The 14,246-nt window shown below is 41.4% G+C and overlaps 3 protein-coding genes and 1 long non-coding RNA gene across 8 annotated transcripts in view; 2 read left to right on the top strand and 2 right to left on the bottom strand.

Moving 5' to 3' along the window:
- LOC147166100 (choline transporter-like protein 5) overlaps positions 1–2,474 on the bottom strand; it is an 18,884-nt gene extending 16,410 nt beyond the window's left edge. Inside the window, exon 1 of one of the 3 annotated variants that reach the window (XM_086088973.1) lies at positions 2,044–2,474. In XM_086088973.1, coding sequence (XP_085945099.1) covers positions 2,044–2,080 — 37 coding nt within the window. In that variant the 5' untranslated portion in view covers positions 2,081–2,474. Of the gene's footprint in view, positions 1–1,630; positions 1,758–2,043 lie in introns of those variants that run through there. The other 2 variants (XM_086088971.1, XM_086088972.1) reach the window with 2 other exon arrangements.
- The window catches only part of LOC147166099 (alpha-N-acetylgalactosaminide alpha-2,6-sialyltransferase 5-like), a 13,497-nt gene extending 5,640 nt beyond the window's left edge, over positions 1–7,857 (top strand). The window contains exons 1-5 of one of the 3 annotated variants that reach the window (XM_086088979.1): positions 2,008–2,149; positions 3,575–3,778; positions 3,861–4,270; positions 5,060–5,167; positions 5,564–7,857. In XM_086088979.1, the coding sequence (XP_085945105.1) occupies positions 3,608–3,778; positions 3,861–4,270; positions 5,060–5,167; positions 5,564–5,768 (894 nt within the window). In that variant the 5' untranslated portion in view covers positions 2,008–2,149; positions 3,575–3,607 and the 3' untranslated portion in view covers positions 5,769–7,857. Of the gene's footprint in view, positions 1–2,007; positions 2,150–3,218; positions 3,415–3,574; positions 3,779–3,860; positions 4,271–5,059; positions 5,168–5,563 lie in introns of those variants that run through there. The other 2 variants (XM_086088977.1, XM_086088978.1) reach the window with 2 other exon arrangements.
- ptgfr (prostaglandin F receptor (FP)) lies at positions 6,810–14,246 on the top strand. The gene is made up of 4 exons (XM_086088975.1): positions 6,810–6,953; positions 10,577–10,675; positions 11,633–12,441; positions 13,597–14,246. The coding sequence occupies exons 1-4, from the start codon at positions 6,902–6,904 to the stop codon at positions 13,948–13,950; spliced, it is 1,314 nt and encodes a 437-aa protein (XP_085945101.1). The 5' UTR covers positions 6,810–6,901; the 3' UTR covers positions 13,951–14,246.
- On the bottom strand, positions 9,478–13,941 carry LOC147166098 (uncharacterized). The gene is made up of 2 exons (XR_015096462.1): positions 13,617–13,941; positions 9,478–9,931 (listed from the first exon to the last, which is right to left on the bottom strand). It is a non-coding gene; the product is annotated as an uncharacterized LOC147166098 (long non-coding RNA).

The raw sequence follows: 14,246 nt of genomic DNA, 5'->3' as shown, positions 1-14,246 counted from the left end.
TTCTTGTCTCTTTACCGAGACAAGGCGTCGGCGTCCAGATCTGTGCTTTAAATTCGCTAAGAGGGATCTTATCAATTATTAGCAAGCTTTGGAGGATGGAGTAGTTAGCAATCTGGGCTTTTGCTCAAGTCTACAGGATAATCTCTTAACTGTACTTATTTTTTTTATGGGGGGGGGGTAGACCCCTTTAAAAAAAACAACAACGGCGGGGATGTGCGTTGGGATGTAACCCCCAGGAGGGGCGTTAGCGTCTGAGCGTGTCAGCCGTTGACAGCTAGCCTGCTGCTCTGTGCTGCTGGGTTGAAGTGTTGTTGCGGGTCATGTGACCTTGGCTACTTCTAAGGGAAGCCTGACTTACTTTTGTCCACCAGTAAGAGAGGTATTTGATTTTAGCGTCCTCTTGAGCGTCTGCTGGCTCGCTGTGAGAATGCAGGATTTGGGGAAGCTGCCCATGCGGGAAATTTCTTAATTAACTTCGCACTAGACGTGTGTTTCTTCAGTGACTTGAACAAGTGGCTAGTTGCGTCAGATACTCTGTCCCTGAATGATTATGATGTTATCTTAATTTCAGCAATTGCACACCACGAGAATCCTAAATCAAGGATTAACAAGGGAGCTGCATTGACATTTATTACTATAAAGGAACAAGCATCGTAGAGTATTTTCAAATGGGGGATAAAAAAAAATAATGGCGGAATGAAAGGGCCATTACTTTTTCAACCACTTGCTCACACAAAATGCTCCATTAGCTTGATGCATTGAACACCGCTGTGGCACAATTAACCTCATTAATTGACTAGTACAGAAGGTGAAACATTATGAATGTATTATACACACGCTGTTTGGGAGGGAAAAAAAGTCATTATTTTCAGGATATTATCAGGTTCGTTTTAAACGGTTCTTTTTTGTAAGGGCAGAATGTCCTACATGGGATTTTAGAATCACAAACATTTGACATTCATTCGGGTTGCCGTCACGATTGGCAGAACGTTGCCGTCACGAGTCGCCAGGGACACCAGGGGTCAACAGCAGAGAGGCACAGTGGGCTCTCGGCACCAGGACGCGTGACAACGCAGTGCCGCGGCCGAGCTGTAATTGTCATGCACAACTTTGGGTGCGAGACCGGTAGAACAATGTACTTCACCATATGTGCATCTATATCAGAATGACATTCTGCTCTGTATTTACCCTGTGACGATATTACATCACCGCTCATAGCTGACAAATGGCATGTCAACAAAATGTCAAATCAGATTTGTAGTACTATTTTTATTTAACACTGATTCAACTGGACGATACTTCCTTAAAATAGAACCCTTTTTTTTTTGTAAAAAAAAAAAAAAAAAGGAAATAATGACAACATTGAAGGTTGGTAACTTGAATATAGTTTATGCTTGACCGTGATACATTTCAATTAAATTAGCCTCAATTTCTCAGTTATTCCCAAAGCAAACGTAAACTATGAATATTTCCAAAATTCCAAATCTCAACTTCCTACAGAAAATTTCTGCAAAAGTAATTCACAATACTAATTTCTATACATTTTAAGATCCCAGTTGCAAATTATAATCATTAATGACATCATTCAAACAAACCATTTCGTTTTATTTAAAAAATATATATAACTCACGCATTGAGTCCTTTGTTATTGCCCTTTTGTGCAGAAACTCAGAATAACACAGTTCTCTGATGAAGCAACTCACTGGTACCTTCTACAATAGCCCAAAGAGCGAGATATCACTGCCATCACATTTATGTATCAATCATCAACAGCGACGAGGGGTGACGACAAAAATTACGAACGCATTTAAATACACACGACTTACGTAAAAGAACGAGAGTGGGCACATTTGCGTTGATAAAATTCAACCGAAAGTGCTGGATCGAAAGCACTGATTAACAAAAAATTTAAATTGTCGTTATTTGTCTCAGCATTCCTTCACTGGACTCCTCCGAACCATCGTGGGGTACCGGTGAGCGCTGTCATGGTACCAGACGACAAAAGACAGACAATCATGTAGTCAACAACAACAAAACACTCACCATAGTACATGGAGGGAACGTTCGTCTTCCGAGCCATGGCACTCTTTAAACGGGACCGATGCCGCACCTTCGCCTTGGACCCGGGGACCGCATATGACAAGTCGAGGTGTGCAGGTGGGGGGGGGGGGGGGGGGCGGTGGGTGGGGGTAGAGGGCAACAAAACACGGCCACCTGGCTCGGAGGTCTCGTCAGGTCCGGAGGATGCTCGCTTCGGCCACGCAGCTCAGCTTCAGCGGTGTTTACAGCTCCACTTCATTAATTATTCTTAAAGGCTCCACCGCTGTCTTTTCTTTGTTCGGTCCTAGTTTCCTCGCCGTTATTTTTTTTTTTTATATTAGAATCAGTGACAGTTGGCACTATAATAGAATCATTCACATAAAGTCTGATTGGTAGCGGTTTAAAACAAATACTGCCGCTTTTGTTTTTGCTTGGCAACGAAAATTAAGCGAAACACTGACACCTGCTGGGATTTACGTGGTACTCCTTTTTAAACAAAGGAGTGCATAAATCTGTGTGTCATTTCGTTGTTTCCGTTTTAATTGACAATCGAAAATAAGTAACAAAGAGTCATGTTTAATTATGCAGCACATTTAAATACAGGTCATGCCATTGTGAACCAAAGTGCCATACACAGTTGCGGTCCTAGCTTGAATTGGCACCCTAAGGAAAAAGATAAACTATAGACGAGGCACGAGTGCTGTAAAGTCGAAACGACGTAGGTCGCGTGCGACGTAGCTCGAGGACTTACTATACTATACTATACTCTTGCATGCTGGCGGTGAATGAATTATTCTCTTCAGGCCCACAATGGCACAAAATGCTCTTTTTTATTTTTTTAATCTACCATGCTGTGCCCACTTGCGTGTCCAAAAATACCAAAACAAGGTCTAAATCCGCCTCTGCATAGATTTTGACTGCGTTTTGTGCTAGATTTCCACTGGGCACGAAAAGCGAGCCCGTGTTCATCAAATTATTTAACTCCTGATTAAATGGAGATGAAAGCATCTTTATTTCAGTGTTTAAACTATACTTTTTGCGACATTTTTGTTTGGTGGTGCTCCGTGACATTTTTTTTTTCATGTAAAATTGATGCCTTGGCTCAATGCAAGTTTTGAAACACTGCCTTACATTGCTTGCCACACACGAGAGATGCGGAGGTGTTTAGGATCCTGGGGAGTAGAGTAGAGGATGCGTAAGCTTGTATGAGGAAAGGGAGGAGCGGGGGAAGCATCACCGGAGTGTCGCTTCTGTTCAAGCCCGCCGCTGAGGTCCCACTCATGCGTGCCGAGCAGTACCGACGCTACGTGAGAGCTCTGGCCGAGAAAGGATGAAGGCTCTTAACGAGGGGAGAGGAAAATGAGGATACGCTTGGTAATTATAAATGAGATCTGTAACGGGGGAAATACGTGGGTAGAGCCTTTTTTGCTTTGGTAGGGGGGGGGGGGGTGCTGTTGCTTGCCTTTTGTTTTACTAATCTCTGTCGTAGTCTTGATTGTGATGCGTTTGTCTCCCCGTGTTACGTCCGCTGCAGTGCCAAGGGGTTAGTAGCATCATTGTCGTCACCATGGTTACCGGTTTGATGGTGGTGTACAACAGGAGATCTGGCGGCGGCAGATCATCCTCAGCATCTTCATCCTCCCGGCACAAAGAAGGTCCTCCGTCTGCCATGAGAAAGAGACCAAAGATGGCTTTGGTATCAACACTAGGGGGCTACACAGGTGTCTTGGACCGCAAGGTAAATCACTAAGCAGACGATACTTGAACAAGGGTGTGTAGACTTTTTATATCCAATATATGCAATTCAATTTGGCTCGTAGACGCTAAGGATGCACTGCAGGACGTGCGCCCTCGTCACCAGCTCGGGCCAGCTCGTCGGCGGCGCGAGGGGCCAAGAAATCGACCGGTCCGAGTGCGTCATCCGTATGAACGACGCCCCCAGCGTGGGCTACGAGCGGGACGTGGGCCGGCGCACCAGTCTACGCGTGGTAGCGCATTCCAGCCTGCAGCGGGTGCTCCGCAGGCAACGGGAGCTGCTCAACGCCAGCCAGGGCTCGGTGTTCGTCTTCTGGGGGCCGAGCAGCTGCATGAAACGGGACGGCAGGGGCCACGTGTACAACCATCTGAAGATGTTGAACCAGCAGCTGCCCAGCCTCAAAGTTTATGTCATTTCTCGACTTAAAATGATGGCCTTTGACGAACTTTTCAAAAATGAAACCGGCATTGACAGGTAAACGCTTCATTCGTGTGAAAATGTCAAAATTTAATTCATAATGGGGGATCAGTTCAATTGGAATATTGTGTATAATCGCTAGCTGTGATCCATTTTCAAACAATAACTTTTACAACATTCCTTGGAAATCACAATGTCCCATCACTAGTGAGCTATTTCTAGAACAGGCCTGCAGGTTACTCATAAGGTTGTTGGTCCACGCTATCTTGTATATTAGGTACACAATTGTGCTCACTTTTAACAGTGTCTCTGTCAAGTACAAATGTATTTTTACAATGTTTATTACTGTGTTATTACATAATATTAACCATAAATCATATATATTGTGTTTGTAGTTGTATGGAACTACACTGCATCATGATAAGATGTGTTTCTAATATTTTGGTTACCAACATGAGGGAAACTACAACCATAATAACACCGTCAAAGTGGTCCATTACTACCTATCTGACCGTGTTATAACGGACTGTGTTTGAACCTCAGCACCTATTGAAGTGAGATCATTGTAGTTTGTTTTAATTGGCTAATTATGCAGTCAAGATTCATTCGATTCCAGATTTAATCCTGGATAGGTAATTCAAAGACACTTTACATGCAGCGGTATGTGCTGCTGTATGGGTTAGCAACAGAGTTAAAATGGGTTATGTTTGAACCGCAGCATCGATTCAAGTGAGACCATTGCAGTTTGTTTATTTGGATAATTAGGGTGCAGTGTAACTATTTGAGGATATAGTCATTTAATAGTAATTGATGTTTCAGAAATATAAACATGTCTTATATGTCCAGGAAAAGTTCAAACTCCTGGCTGAGTACTGGCTGGTTCACGATGGCCATGGCCCTGGAGCTATGCGAGCGGATCAACGTGTATGGGATGGTGCCACCTGACCACTGCAGGTGCATTTACATTTAAAATGTATTTTGATGATGATGATGATGATGATGATGATGATGATTGTCTATTGAATATACCTCTGCCACTTCCTGTCTGAGCAACTTGGACAAATAGTGCATGAAGAGGAGCAGATGGTTTGTTTTGTCACAGCCCCACTCGTTTTTTTGTTTTTTTTATGGCACTCCCCGCACCTCGTTCATTTTTAATAACCTCCTCAACCGGCGCCGGCGACAGCAAGTTTGCTAACCCTCGGTGACAAAGGCAAGAGACAACCATAACTGTAGAATACTAATTTGTTTTAAGTAACATAACACAAGTACAAGCTGAGTTAACCAATGAGCTAATTAAACTAGCAGGCGAAGTAAATAAATATGTCCTGACTCTCACATATCCCGTAGATCCCCCTCCAATCCGTCAGTGCCATATCACTACTACGAGCCTTCTGGCCCGGCCGAGTGCGCCATGTACCTGACCCATGAGAGAAGCCGGCGAGGGAGCCACCACCGCTTCATCACGGAGAAGATGGCCTTCGCCAACTGGGCTCGGAACCTCGACATCCATTTTTACCGGCCGGACTGGAAGCCCATAGCGGCCGAGAAGTGAAAGGGAACGTCTGCGGACCAACTTGACAGGCTGAGTCCGGAAATAGTTCAACAAATGCATTTAAGTGAATGATTCAACACACAAACTGTCATGACTAACTTTTGGTTGGCGTATATGACATTTTTAAACATAATTAACTCATTCACTCCCAGCCATTTTCACTGAAGCAACCCCCTTCGCTCCCGGCTGTTTTACTTTTTGACTGATTTTGCAAGGTCCACAGAATATTGTGTTCTATTGCTATAAAAACACCTACCAAAAGAAAGATTAGAGTCTATTCTTTCATCAGGAAAAATAAGTATATTTGTATCTGTTTGCAGTAATTAGCATTAGAATATAGCTTAAGTGTCATCATTATTCACAAATCTATTTAAAACAGTGTGGGGGGGGGGGCTTTTTTCAACATGGCCCTGATTGATCTCTTATACTCTGCTGCCACCTGCTGGCCATTTTTGTAATAATTTTGCATCAACCATTCTCTTCAGTTCAGAGGCTGCATCAAAGCCTTCGGTTTGCTCTAGTATTAAAAAAAATAAAGAAAAGAAAACGTATAAATACGTCTTTGGGAGCAAATGAGTTAAAGACACTACTGAGAAGATGTTGTATTTTCTCTTTCTGAGTGTGTCAGTTTTAATGATGTCACTTCTCAGATTTCACTATCTGCCCAGCTGAGTCGAGTTCACTGCCACATACACATACAGCGCTTGTATTTCAAGTCTGCGGCCGAATGACGGCTCATATCTTGAAAAAAAAAAATTCAAATTGACTCACTTGAGTCTCAAGGCACCGCGGTAGATCAACACAGCTGCCTCAGTGTTGCTTCTGGAACTGACATAGTTGTCAGATGGGGGATTACGACGCACGTCTGCATCTCCAGAGGACTGCTACAGAATCCCGCGTGTTACTTACGTGTTTGACCGCCGGCGCCGAGCGCGGAATCTTAATGATCTCAGGTGCGCTGAACCAAAACGATGCGCGCGCGCGGCGCTGGGGTGCTATGCTAAGTTGACTTATGTGCCCCGCATACAGATGACCGGGCCCGTCAGGTGGAACTAGACAGCTTCACCTGTTTTCCTAAAAGGCTTCACCAGTCAAGCGAGCTGTAAATTTAGCCTCAGCGGCCTCTGACAAGGATGCTCCCGGGCGACGTCATTATTTCCGCTGACCTTGAATGTAACCGAAGAGGTAAACACTACCGAGGCGTTCCTGTTAAGTGCGTATTGTGTTTACAGTGGGTATCCTTGTGTATTCATTTAAAATTCTGAGACAACCTCACAGGCATATGACAGTGGATATACAAAGTCTACACACCCCTGTTGAAATGACATATTTTTGTGATGTTATAAAATGAGGCCAAAGATAAATATTTTCAAAACTTTCCCATGATTTAAAATGAAGTAAAAAAATAAACTGAGATAATGTGGTTGCACACCCTCTTATAACTGGTGATACGATTACTGTATTTACAATTAATCATTTAAAGTGACTGATTAACCCCAAATAAAGCTCAAATGTTCTAGTAGGCTTTTTCAGGACATCTGTGTAGCCAAATCTTGCCGCCCAAGCCGTGGTCCACAGAGAGCTTTCACAGAATCATAGACAACATAGAAAATACAAATTATCTGTATTAAACCTGCATTATGAATACAAATACTCGTGAAAATCTTATGACTAATTTCATATTTGTTCAGCTTCTTGGGGGACCAAGTCATTAGAATAACAGGATTGTATAAGTTTCTGATGACACCTGCTGGCAGTAAATATCACAACATCTAGAAATATTCCTTATAAAGTTATTATAGTTTTTGTTAGTTCACCATTAATTTTGTATTCATGTATATTACATGAACTAGCACTACTGTTGGGCAAATGTTGTCATAATCATACACTTTATACAATAGACACCTGCACAATGTGTTCATCCAACATTTGTGTTTAAATAGCCGATGAACTATTAGCTAGGGCTTTGGTCCCCTCTTGTGACAGCTTTAGGGGATTTCAGAAAGAGCATAAAATAACACAAATAGGCAAATTACTTAGCAAATAGCTCAGAATATGAATATATTTGTGAATAGTGAACCACTAATAATATATATATTTTTTTTTTAAAACAACGCTGCAAAGTACAACGACAATGAAGAACATATGAAGGCCTTTTTCCTCCTTGTGGCACCATTAATAATCTGTCAAATGGCTGGCTGGGGACCGTTTAGGGCCACTTGGACCTGCGTGATAGCGAGAAAATGACGACAACGAGTACGAACAGAGGAAGAGTACGTTTGATACCTGTGACTTCTGGTGTTGGAGTGCTTTTTGTGATTAGGTGCGGGGCAGTAGCGTGAAGCCAAAATTAGGGCTTATTTTCTATTACGACGGCAGTCGAACACACACCAGCCATCCCGGGTCCGGGCTAGCCTATTAAGGCATCCAACAAAAAAGATGTGATTTTTGGTCTTGTGCATGTGGATCATATGGCTCACGTTTTCGTCTGTGACAGCACACTTGGAAAGCGTGATGTCAAACTTGGGAGAGGATTTGGGAAGTGATTTTAAGTTGTCAGGCGTTTCAAGATAACATATAACTGTGATGAATGATCCAGTCTCACTTAATTGGCTGGAAAACGACTATTTATTTACTGTTTGTATATATATATATCATTCCCTATGATCCAGGGATTAGCCTTTTAGCTAGAATAACGGAACCAGGAAGTAGCCTGTGCTAACTAACATATAGATTTTAAAAAAGCAACCATCCTACAACAATTGTGAGAATGACCCCTTATTGTTAGTTTATTTAGTTGTTAGAGGAATTCATTATCACATTTGAATCACCATGGAAGCATTCACTCCTCCTCCCCAGAATAAAGAATGATATGCTCCTGTCGCTTGCAACCAGGAAATAGCCTGCTAGCTAATTACTGTACAAGCTAGTTGTCACACAAACTGAATTTTGCTTTATGGAGTCCAATTTTAAATTGCAAATGAGTCACTTTTCACTTGAGGATTAGCAAAAAGAAAGAAAATCTGTTAACCATCATTGTAGTTATCAAACCTGTTCTTTTATTTGTGTCTCATTTCTGACACCCTCTTTACCTCAAAATTGTCCCTTGATGGAAAAATAAAGTGCTTCCAAACAGAATAACGTAGGCTTAAAATCGCCACTTTGAGGTTCTATTTATATTTACAATTAAGATCAAATCCATTCATCAGCACAGTGGTTAGCAAGACAGGAGCTGTCACGTCTTCCCCCATCCCCAAAACACTTCGATATAATTTTTTATTCATCTTACGTCACCCCTCTCAATAAAGGGCTTAAAAATGTATTGATTTTTTTTAAATATGCACAGGAAAAGTGTAAAAATTCTCCTTGACTTCAACTAACAACCCTGCCCCTCGTTAACACGCAATGCTTGTCTCTCAATCACTTCAACATTCTTCCTTGACATCAATTACTACTTTCCTAGTGCCTTGGCAGCATTTTGTGGTATCTTAGGACGTTTCAGGAAAAAGTAGCAGGAAAAAAGCACATTAATGAGTTTTTCAGCAAATAGCAGAAGTGAATATTTGGCGTATTATTGTACTACAGTTGCCCTCTATCATATTTATTTATAGATTTCAAACATAAGAATAAATGTCGCAGTACATGTTTGGGCATGAATGACCACAATTGACCCTTAACTAACTTGTGGTAAAGAAAAAGAAAAAAAAAATTACATAAGGTCGACTCGTAATTGGTATGCCGTCATGGGATGACTACGCATCATTGCCTCCACTTAGTAGAAAATCCCACCCTGCTTTTCTCTGATAGAAAATATAATCCAATGTGAATATTTTTTTCGGGCAACAGCCGGGAGAGAAGCACTGGCAATCCGTCTATGAGTAATCAGTCACCAAATTCATTTCGCTCGCTTCAGCCAGTTCTGCATCGAAGGAATAGGTGAGCAAATGTTCAGTGTGATTGTTAGGCAGAAATCATTTGTTTAAACCTCAGTCGTCAAAGTCTTCATTTCCTAGGAGAGGACAATTCCCGCAAGATGCTTGCCCATAGCGTTGATCTCGTCTTCTAATTCCCACATGAGTTCGTCCTTCCTTGCTTGCGCCGCCGCCGATGTGTTTTTATCCATCATCCAGTCCCTTGACATTGTTTCCGGACCATCTGGTTTCCTGCACACACGGGATATTGTCTCTTCAATTTTTCATAAAGTCATCTACTGATCGACCCTCCCACCACGTTCAGCGTTGCAATCTCATGTTTCGAGCTGTCTTCGTAACGAAATGTTAATTACAAATAAACCCAGTAGGGCTCTGAGAGCTGCAGATTCAGGCCAATTAGTGGAGCCCAGGTTTGAAAAGAAACATGGCGGAGCAGCATTTAGCTGTTTTGCTGCACGCAAATGGGATAAATTGGCATCGGAAGTGAAGTCAGCCGCAAGTATAAATGCTTTTGAACACAGATTAAAAACTATTATATAATATAATGAGATGAAATATGTTGTAATATTAGTGAATAAACTTACATTTACAAAACCAAATCATTTTTGTAACATGTTCAAATTGGAACTCAATCAAGTATATCCAGATTTGCTTGACCGGTTTGTGATTCACTGGATTTATCACTGCATTGTGAACCTTTATAAGACCCACAGTGGAAAGAACCTTTTGGGTGACCACACACACACAAACGCATTTACAAAGGTGTGAACTTGTGTGTGAGTAATGCTCCATTATATTGGTTGGAAGATCTGTCGCAGTCGGAGGACGCGCATGTCTGACGGACAGCACTGAGTTTTTTTTTTGTTTTTTTTGCAGCAGCTGGAGTCAGAAGACCGGAGATTGCACTTCTCTGCCTCATCCGAGACATCGACTGGATGTTGAAGCTGACTGCTGAGAAGCTTCATGAAGGCTCAGGTAACAAATCTTTTCCATGCTTTTTGTTTTTCTAGAACGTTTAGTTGGATTTAAAAAAAAAAAGAAGTAAATCTGTAGAATCTTGACATTGAAAGGCACATTATTGCTGTTTTAAGTCCATCAACATGACAAGATTCTGAGTTTCAGAACGCAACAACTTCCTTTTTATGTTTGCCACTGACTTGACTAATATCCCATTTCTTGTTCTTGTTCTTGTTCTTGTTCTTGTTCTTGTTCTTGTTCTTGTTCTTGTTCTTGTTCTTGTTCTTGTTCTTGTTCTTGTTCTTGTTCTTGTTCTTGTTCTTGTTCTTGTTCATTTTTATATTTATATTTTTATTTTTATTTTTATTTATTTTTATTTTTATTTTTATTTTTATTTTTATTTTTATTTTTATTTTTATTTTTATTTTTATTTTTATTTTTATTTTTATTTTTATTTTTATTTTTATTTTTATTTTTATTTTTATTTTTCACTTGTTTTGAGGTCAATGAAATTCATGTTTGTTGTTCCAGTCAAAGAGCTGCCAAATGCCAATTTGGTAACTTGTGTCATTTTTCTTGCATTACGGGAATGCACCTGGCCAATTAACCTTTTGCGAGTCCAAAAGGTCCAAGTAGTTTTGAGCCCCTGAAAATGGAGGTAGTCAAATGACTGTAATCACTAAATGGTCATTGTAACCATTTGGGAAACCTATTAAATGAAAGTTGAACGTACACTTCCGTCATAGTTCACATTTGATATGAAATCCATTGTGGTGGTGCGCTGCTCGAATTAATGCACGTTTTTGTATAGTATTTATGGTTCATTTGGGACATTATAGTGATGGTCATGGGCGCCCCTAGCTCGTTTTGGGGGCTAGAAAGCCCCCCTACTCTTACCCCCCACGTCTAAAAAATGGTTGGTTTGTTCCAATCTCTCACAGATGTTTTAATAAAAAATGATGTGTCGTCTTCCAGATTTCATGCCAACTATGTCGACCAGTGAGAGTGCTGATCTGATTAGCTGGAAAGAGGCCACGTCCACAAACATCACCTGCGTCAAGAAGAATCTATCAGTAACCACCTCGGTCATCTCCATGACCGTCGGCATCCTGTCCAACAGCCTGGCCTTCTTCATTCTGCTCAAATCCTCCAAACGAATGCCGCTGAAATCCAGGGCGCCGTTCTCGGTGTTCGCCACCAGCCTGGTGGTCACGGACCTGCTGGGCCACCTGGTCAACGGCTCCGTTGTGCTTTACGTCTACAGCTTGCGCAAGGATTGGGAGATGTTCGATCCCTACGGCAGGGTGTGCAACCTCTTTGGCGCGACCTTGGTCTTCTTCGGTCTGAGCCCGCTGTTTCTGGGGAGCGCCATGGCGATAGAGCGCTGCATCGGGGTCACCAAGCCCTTTTATCACTCTACCGGGTTAGCCTTCCGCCACATGAATAAGCTGCTGTCTGTCATCTGGTTCCTGGCCGCCCTGGTGGCTGCGCTGCCGGTGGTGCTGACGAAGTCCTACAAGGTGCAGAGGTCCAGGAGCTGGTGCTTTTACAATTTGGACCAGCCCGGCGACTGGCTGGATGTGTTCCTGCCTTTGCTCTTTGCTCTGCTGGGCTTGCTGGCTCTGCTGTGCTCTATCGTTTGCAACACCGTGACCAGCTGCTCCCTGCTGTTGTCCACAATGCACCGCAAGCATCACAGCAGAGGAACGGCTTACCACATTGAGATGATCTGCCAGCTGATGGCCATCATGCTAGTTTCATGTGTTTGCTGGGGGCCTTTACTGGTAAGCAGAATGAGCCTAGACAAGTGCTTTCCAATCTTGCCTTGAGCCAAGACACATATTTGACCGTAGAACATTTTTACGGCACACCGCCAAACAGTAATGTCACAAAAAAAAGTCGATAAAAAGGTTCAGTTGTGCACCATCTGCCCTTTAGTGAAAGATAATTTAACTATATGTCACTGGTATAAATATTGAACCAAGATACCTTATTGTAGTAAATATGTTGACAAAAAATGGGGGGTGCATAATGTGTTAACCCTCCTGATGTGTTTATTAAGTATACCAAAAATGTTCCTGGGTCAATGTGACCCACTCTATGTTTAGCCATCATAAATAAAATAAATGAACACACCATAAACCCATTACAGACTCATTTCATGATTGTATTTGGGCGTGTAAATACCTGAAAATATCAATTAAATATAATAGAAAGAAATGAATGCATACAATCTTTTAAAAATCTACCCCCATTTTAGCCCCTTGTGTCACTAATGTTTTACAGTATTTAATATATTTAATGTAAATACATTTACTATTTAAATAAAAATAACATACCAAAAATAGTTACAAATATCCTATTTTGTGTACATCAAAAATACTTTTTCACTGAGTTGTAATTTTATTTTTTATTTTATTTTTTAATGGGTCAATTTGACCCGCAGTGTAACGGGAAGATAAATTGAGCCGTTCAGACTTATTTATTTATTTATTTATTTATTGTTCCAGGTGCAAAAAAAAGTTCAAATGTGTTTTTTTAATAAGAAAAATAATCCTCTATAAAGACTGTACATTAAAAAATATATAATTCTGGAGTGCGCAACTTGGCCACTAGGGGGCAGAATAATACTGTCATGCAGTTTCACTCAACTACCGTGAGTCAGTAACTTGCAGTAATATTAGTCATTTTTTCCCAGAGGATAAAGAAAATATAGCTGGGAGTAATGTTATACTGTCTGTCTACATTTGTTTTTGCACGTTTTTGTTCAAATATTTGTTGATTAACAACAACAAATGGGAACATGGCGTTTCCCATTACCTATCATTTGAGCATAACTAAATCATACCACACTACTATTTACCCACTATTATTCCATATACAATTAATCCTATAGTATTATTTGATTTATTATGCATTTTATGTATGACTTTGTACAGACCCGCATCATCCTTCTCACCTCCAAAGACGATTATGATCCAGCATCCGACAAACTGCTTTTTCTGGTGCGTATAGCCACGTGGAACCAGATCCTGGACCCCTGGGTCTACATCCTGCTAAGGAAGGCCGTGCTGAAGAAATTCTACCTCATGTTACAACGCTGCTGCAGGTCCAAGTCCCGGGAACCGGTGCGCTGGCAGCACAGCTTCTTGCAAAGCTCCAGCCACTCCAAATTGGGCCCACCCGCATGCCTCCTCGACGGTTTACTCGTACAAAACACTCACATCAGTCTGTCCGACGACGCCAAGACCGAAGTGTTTCACGTGACGCTATCCATGTGGAAGAAAGGCTGAAAAAAAGTGGGAATATATAGTGAACATTGGTGGAATATTGTCAAGGCGATACCAGTTAGTATGTGATGTAAATGGAGTAACTCATGTATGTTACAGTTTGTGTTTGGTGTCATTCCTCATGGCTTCACTATTAAATAAGTGGTTGTTATTTTGAAAACACATTTCAGACGAGGGCTTATTGATGGATCAGTAGTTTGACAGCACATCACATGTAATATTATATTAAATGTCATCTCTTAATGTACCGGTATTAAGGCAGCTGTTATTGCCACTATCAAGTCATTTGTACAATGTGA

The sequence above is a fragment of the Leptonotus elevatus genome, chromosome 11 (genome assembly GCF_054856555.1).
Source record: "Leptonotus elevatus isolate MCC_2025b chromosome 11, RoL_Lele_1.0, whole genome shotgun sequence".
NCBI classification, from domain to species: domain Eukaryota; kingdom Metazoa; phylum Chordata; class Actinopteri; order Syngnathiformes; family Syngnathidae; genus Leptonotus; species Leptonotus elevatus.
The sequence above is the reverse complement of the archived record's forward strand: the minus strand, read 5'-3'. Positions and strand labels throughout refer to the sequence as shown.

Bases quoted from the DNA above. Each gene is read 5' to 3' on its own strand.
- ptgfr (XM_086088975.1), top strand. From the start codon at position 6,902: ATGCTCCCGGGCGACGTCATTATTTCCGCTGACCTTGAATGTAACCGA. The intron at 6,954-10,576 runs GTAAACACTACC...TTTTTTTTGCAG, and splicing joins CCTTGAATGTAACCGAAGAG to CAGCTGGAGTCAGAAGACCG. The intron at 10,676-11,632 runs GTAACAAATCTT...GTCGTCTTCCAG, and splicing joins GAAGCTTCATGAAGGCTCAG to ATTTCATGCCAACTATGTCG.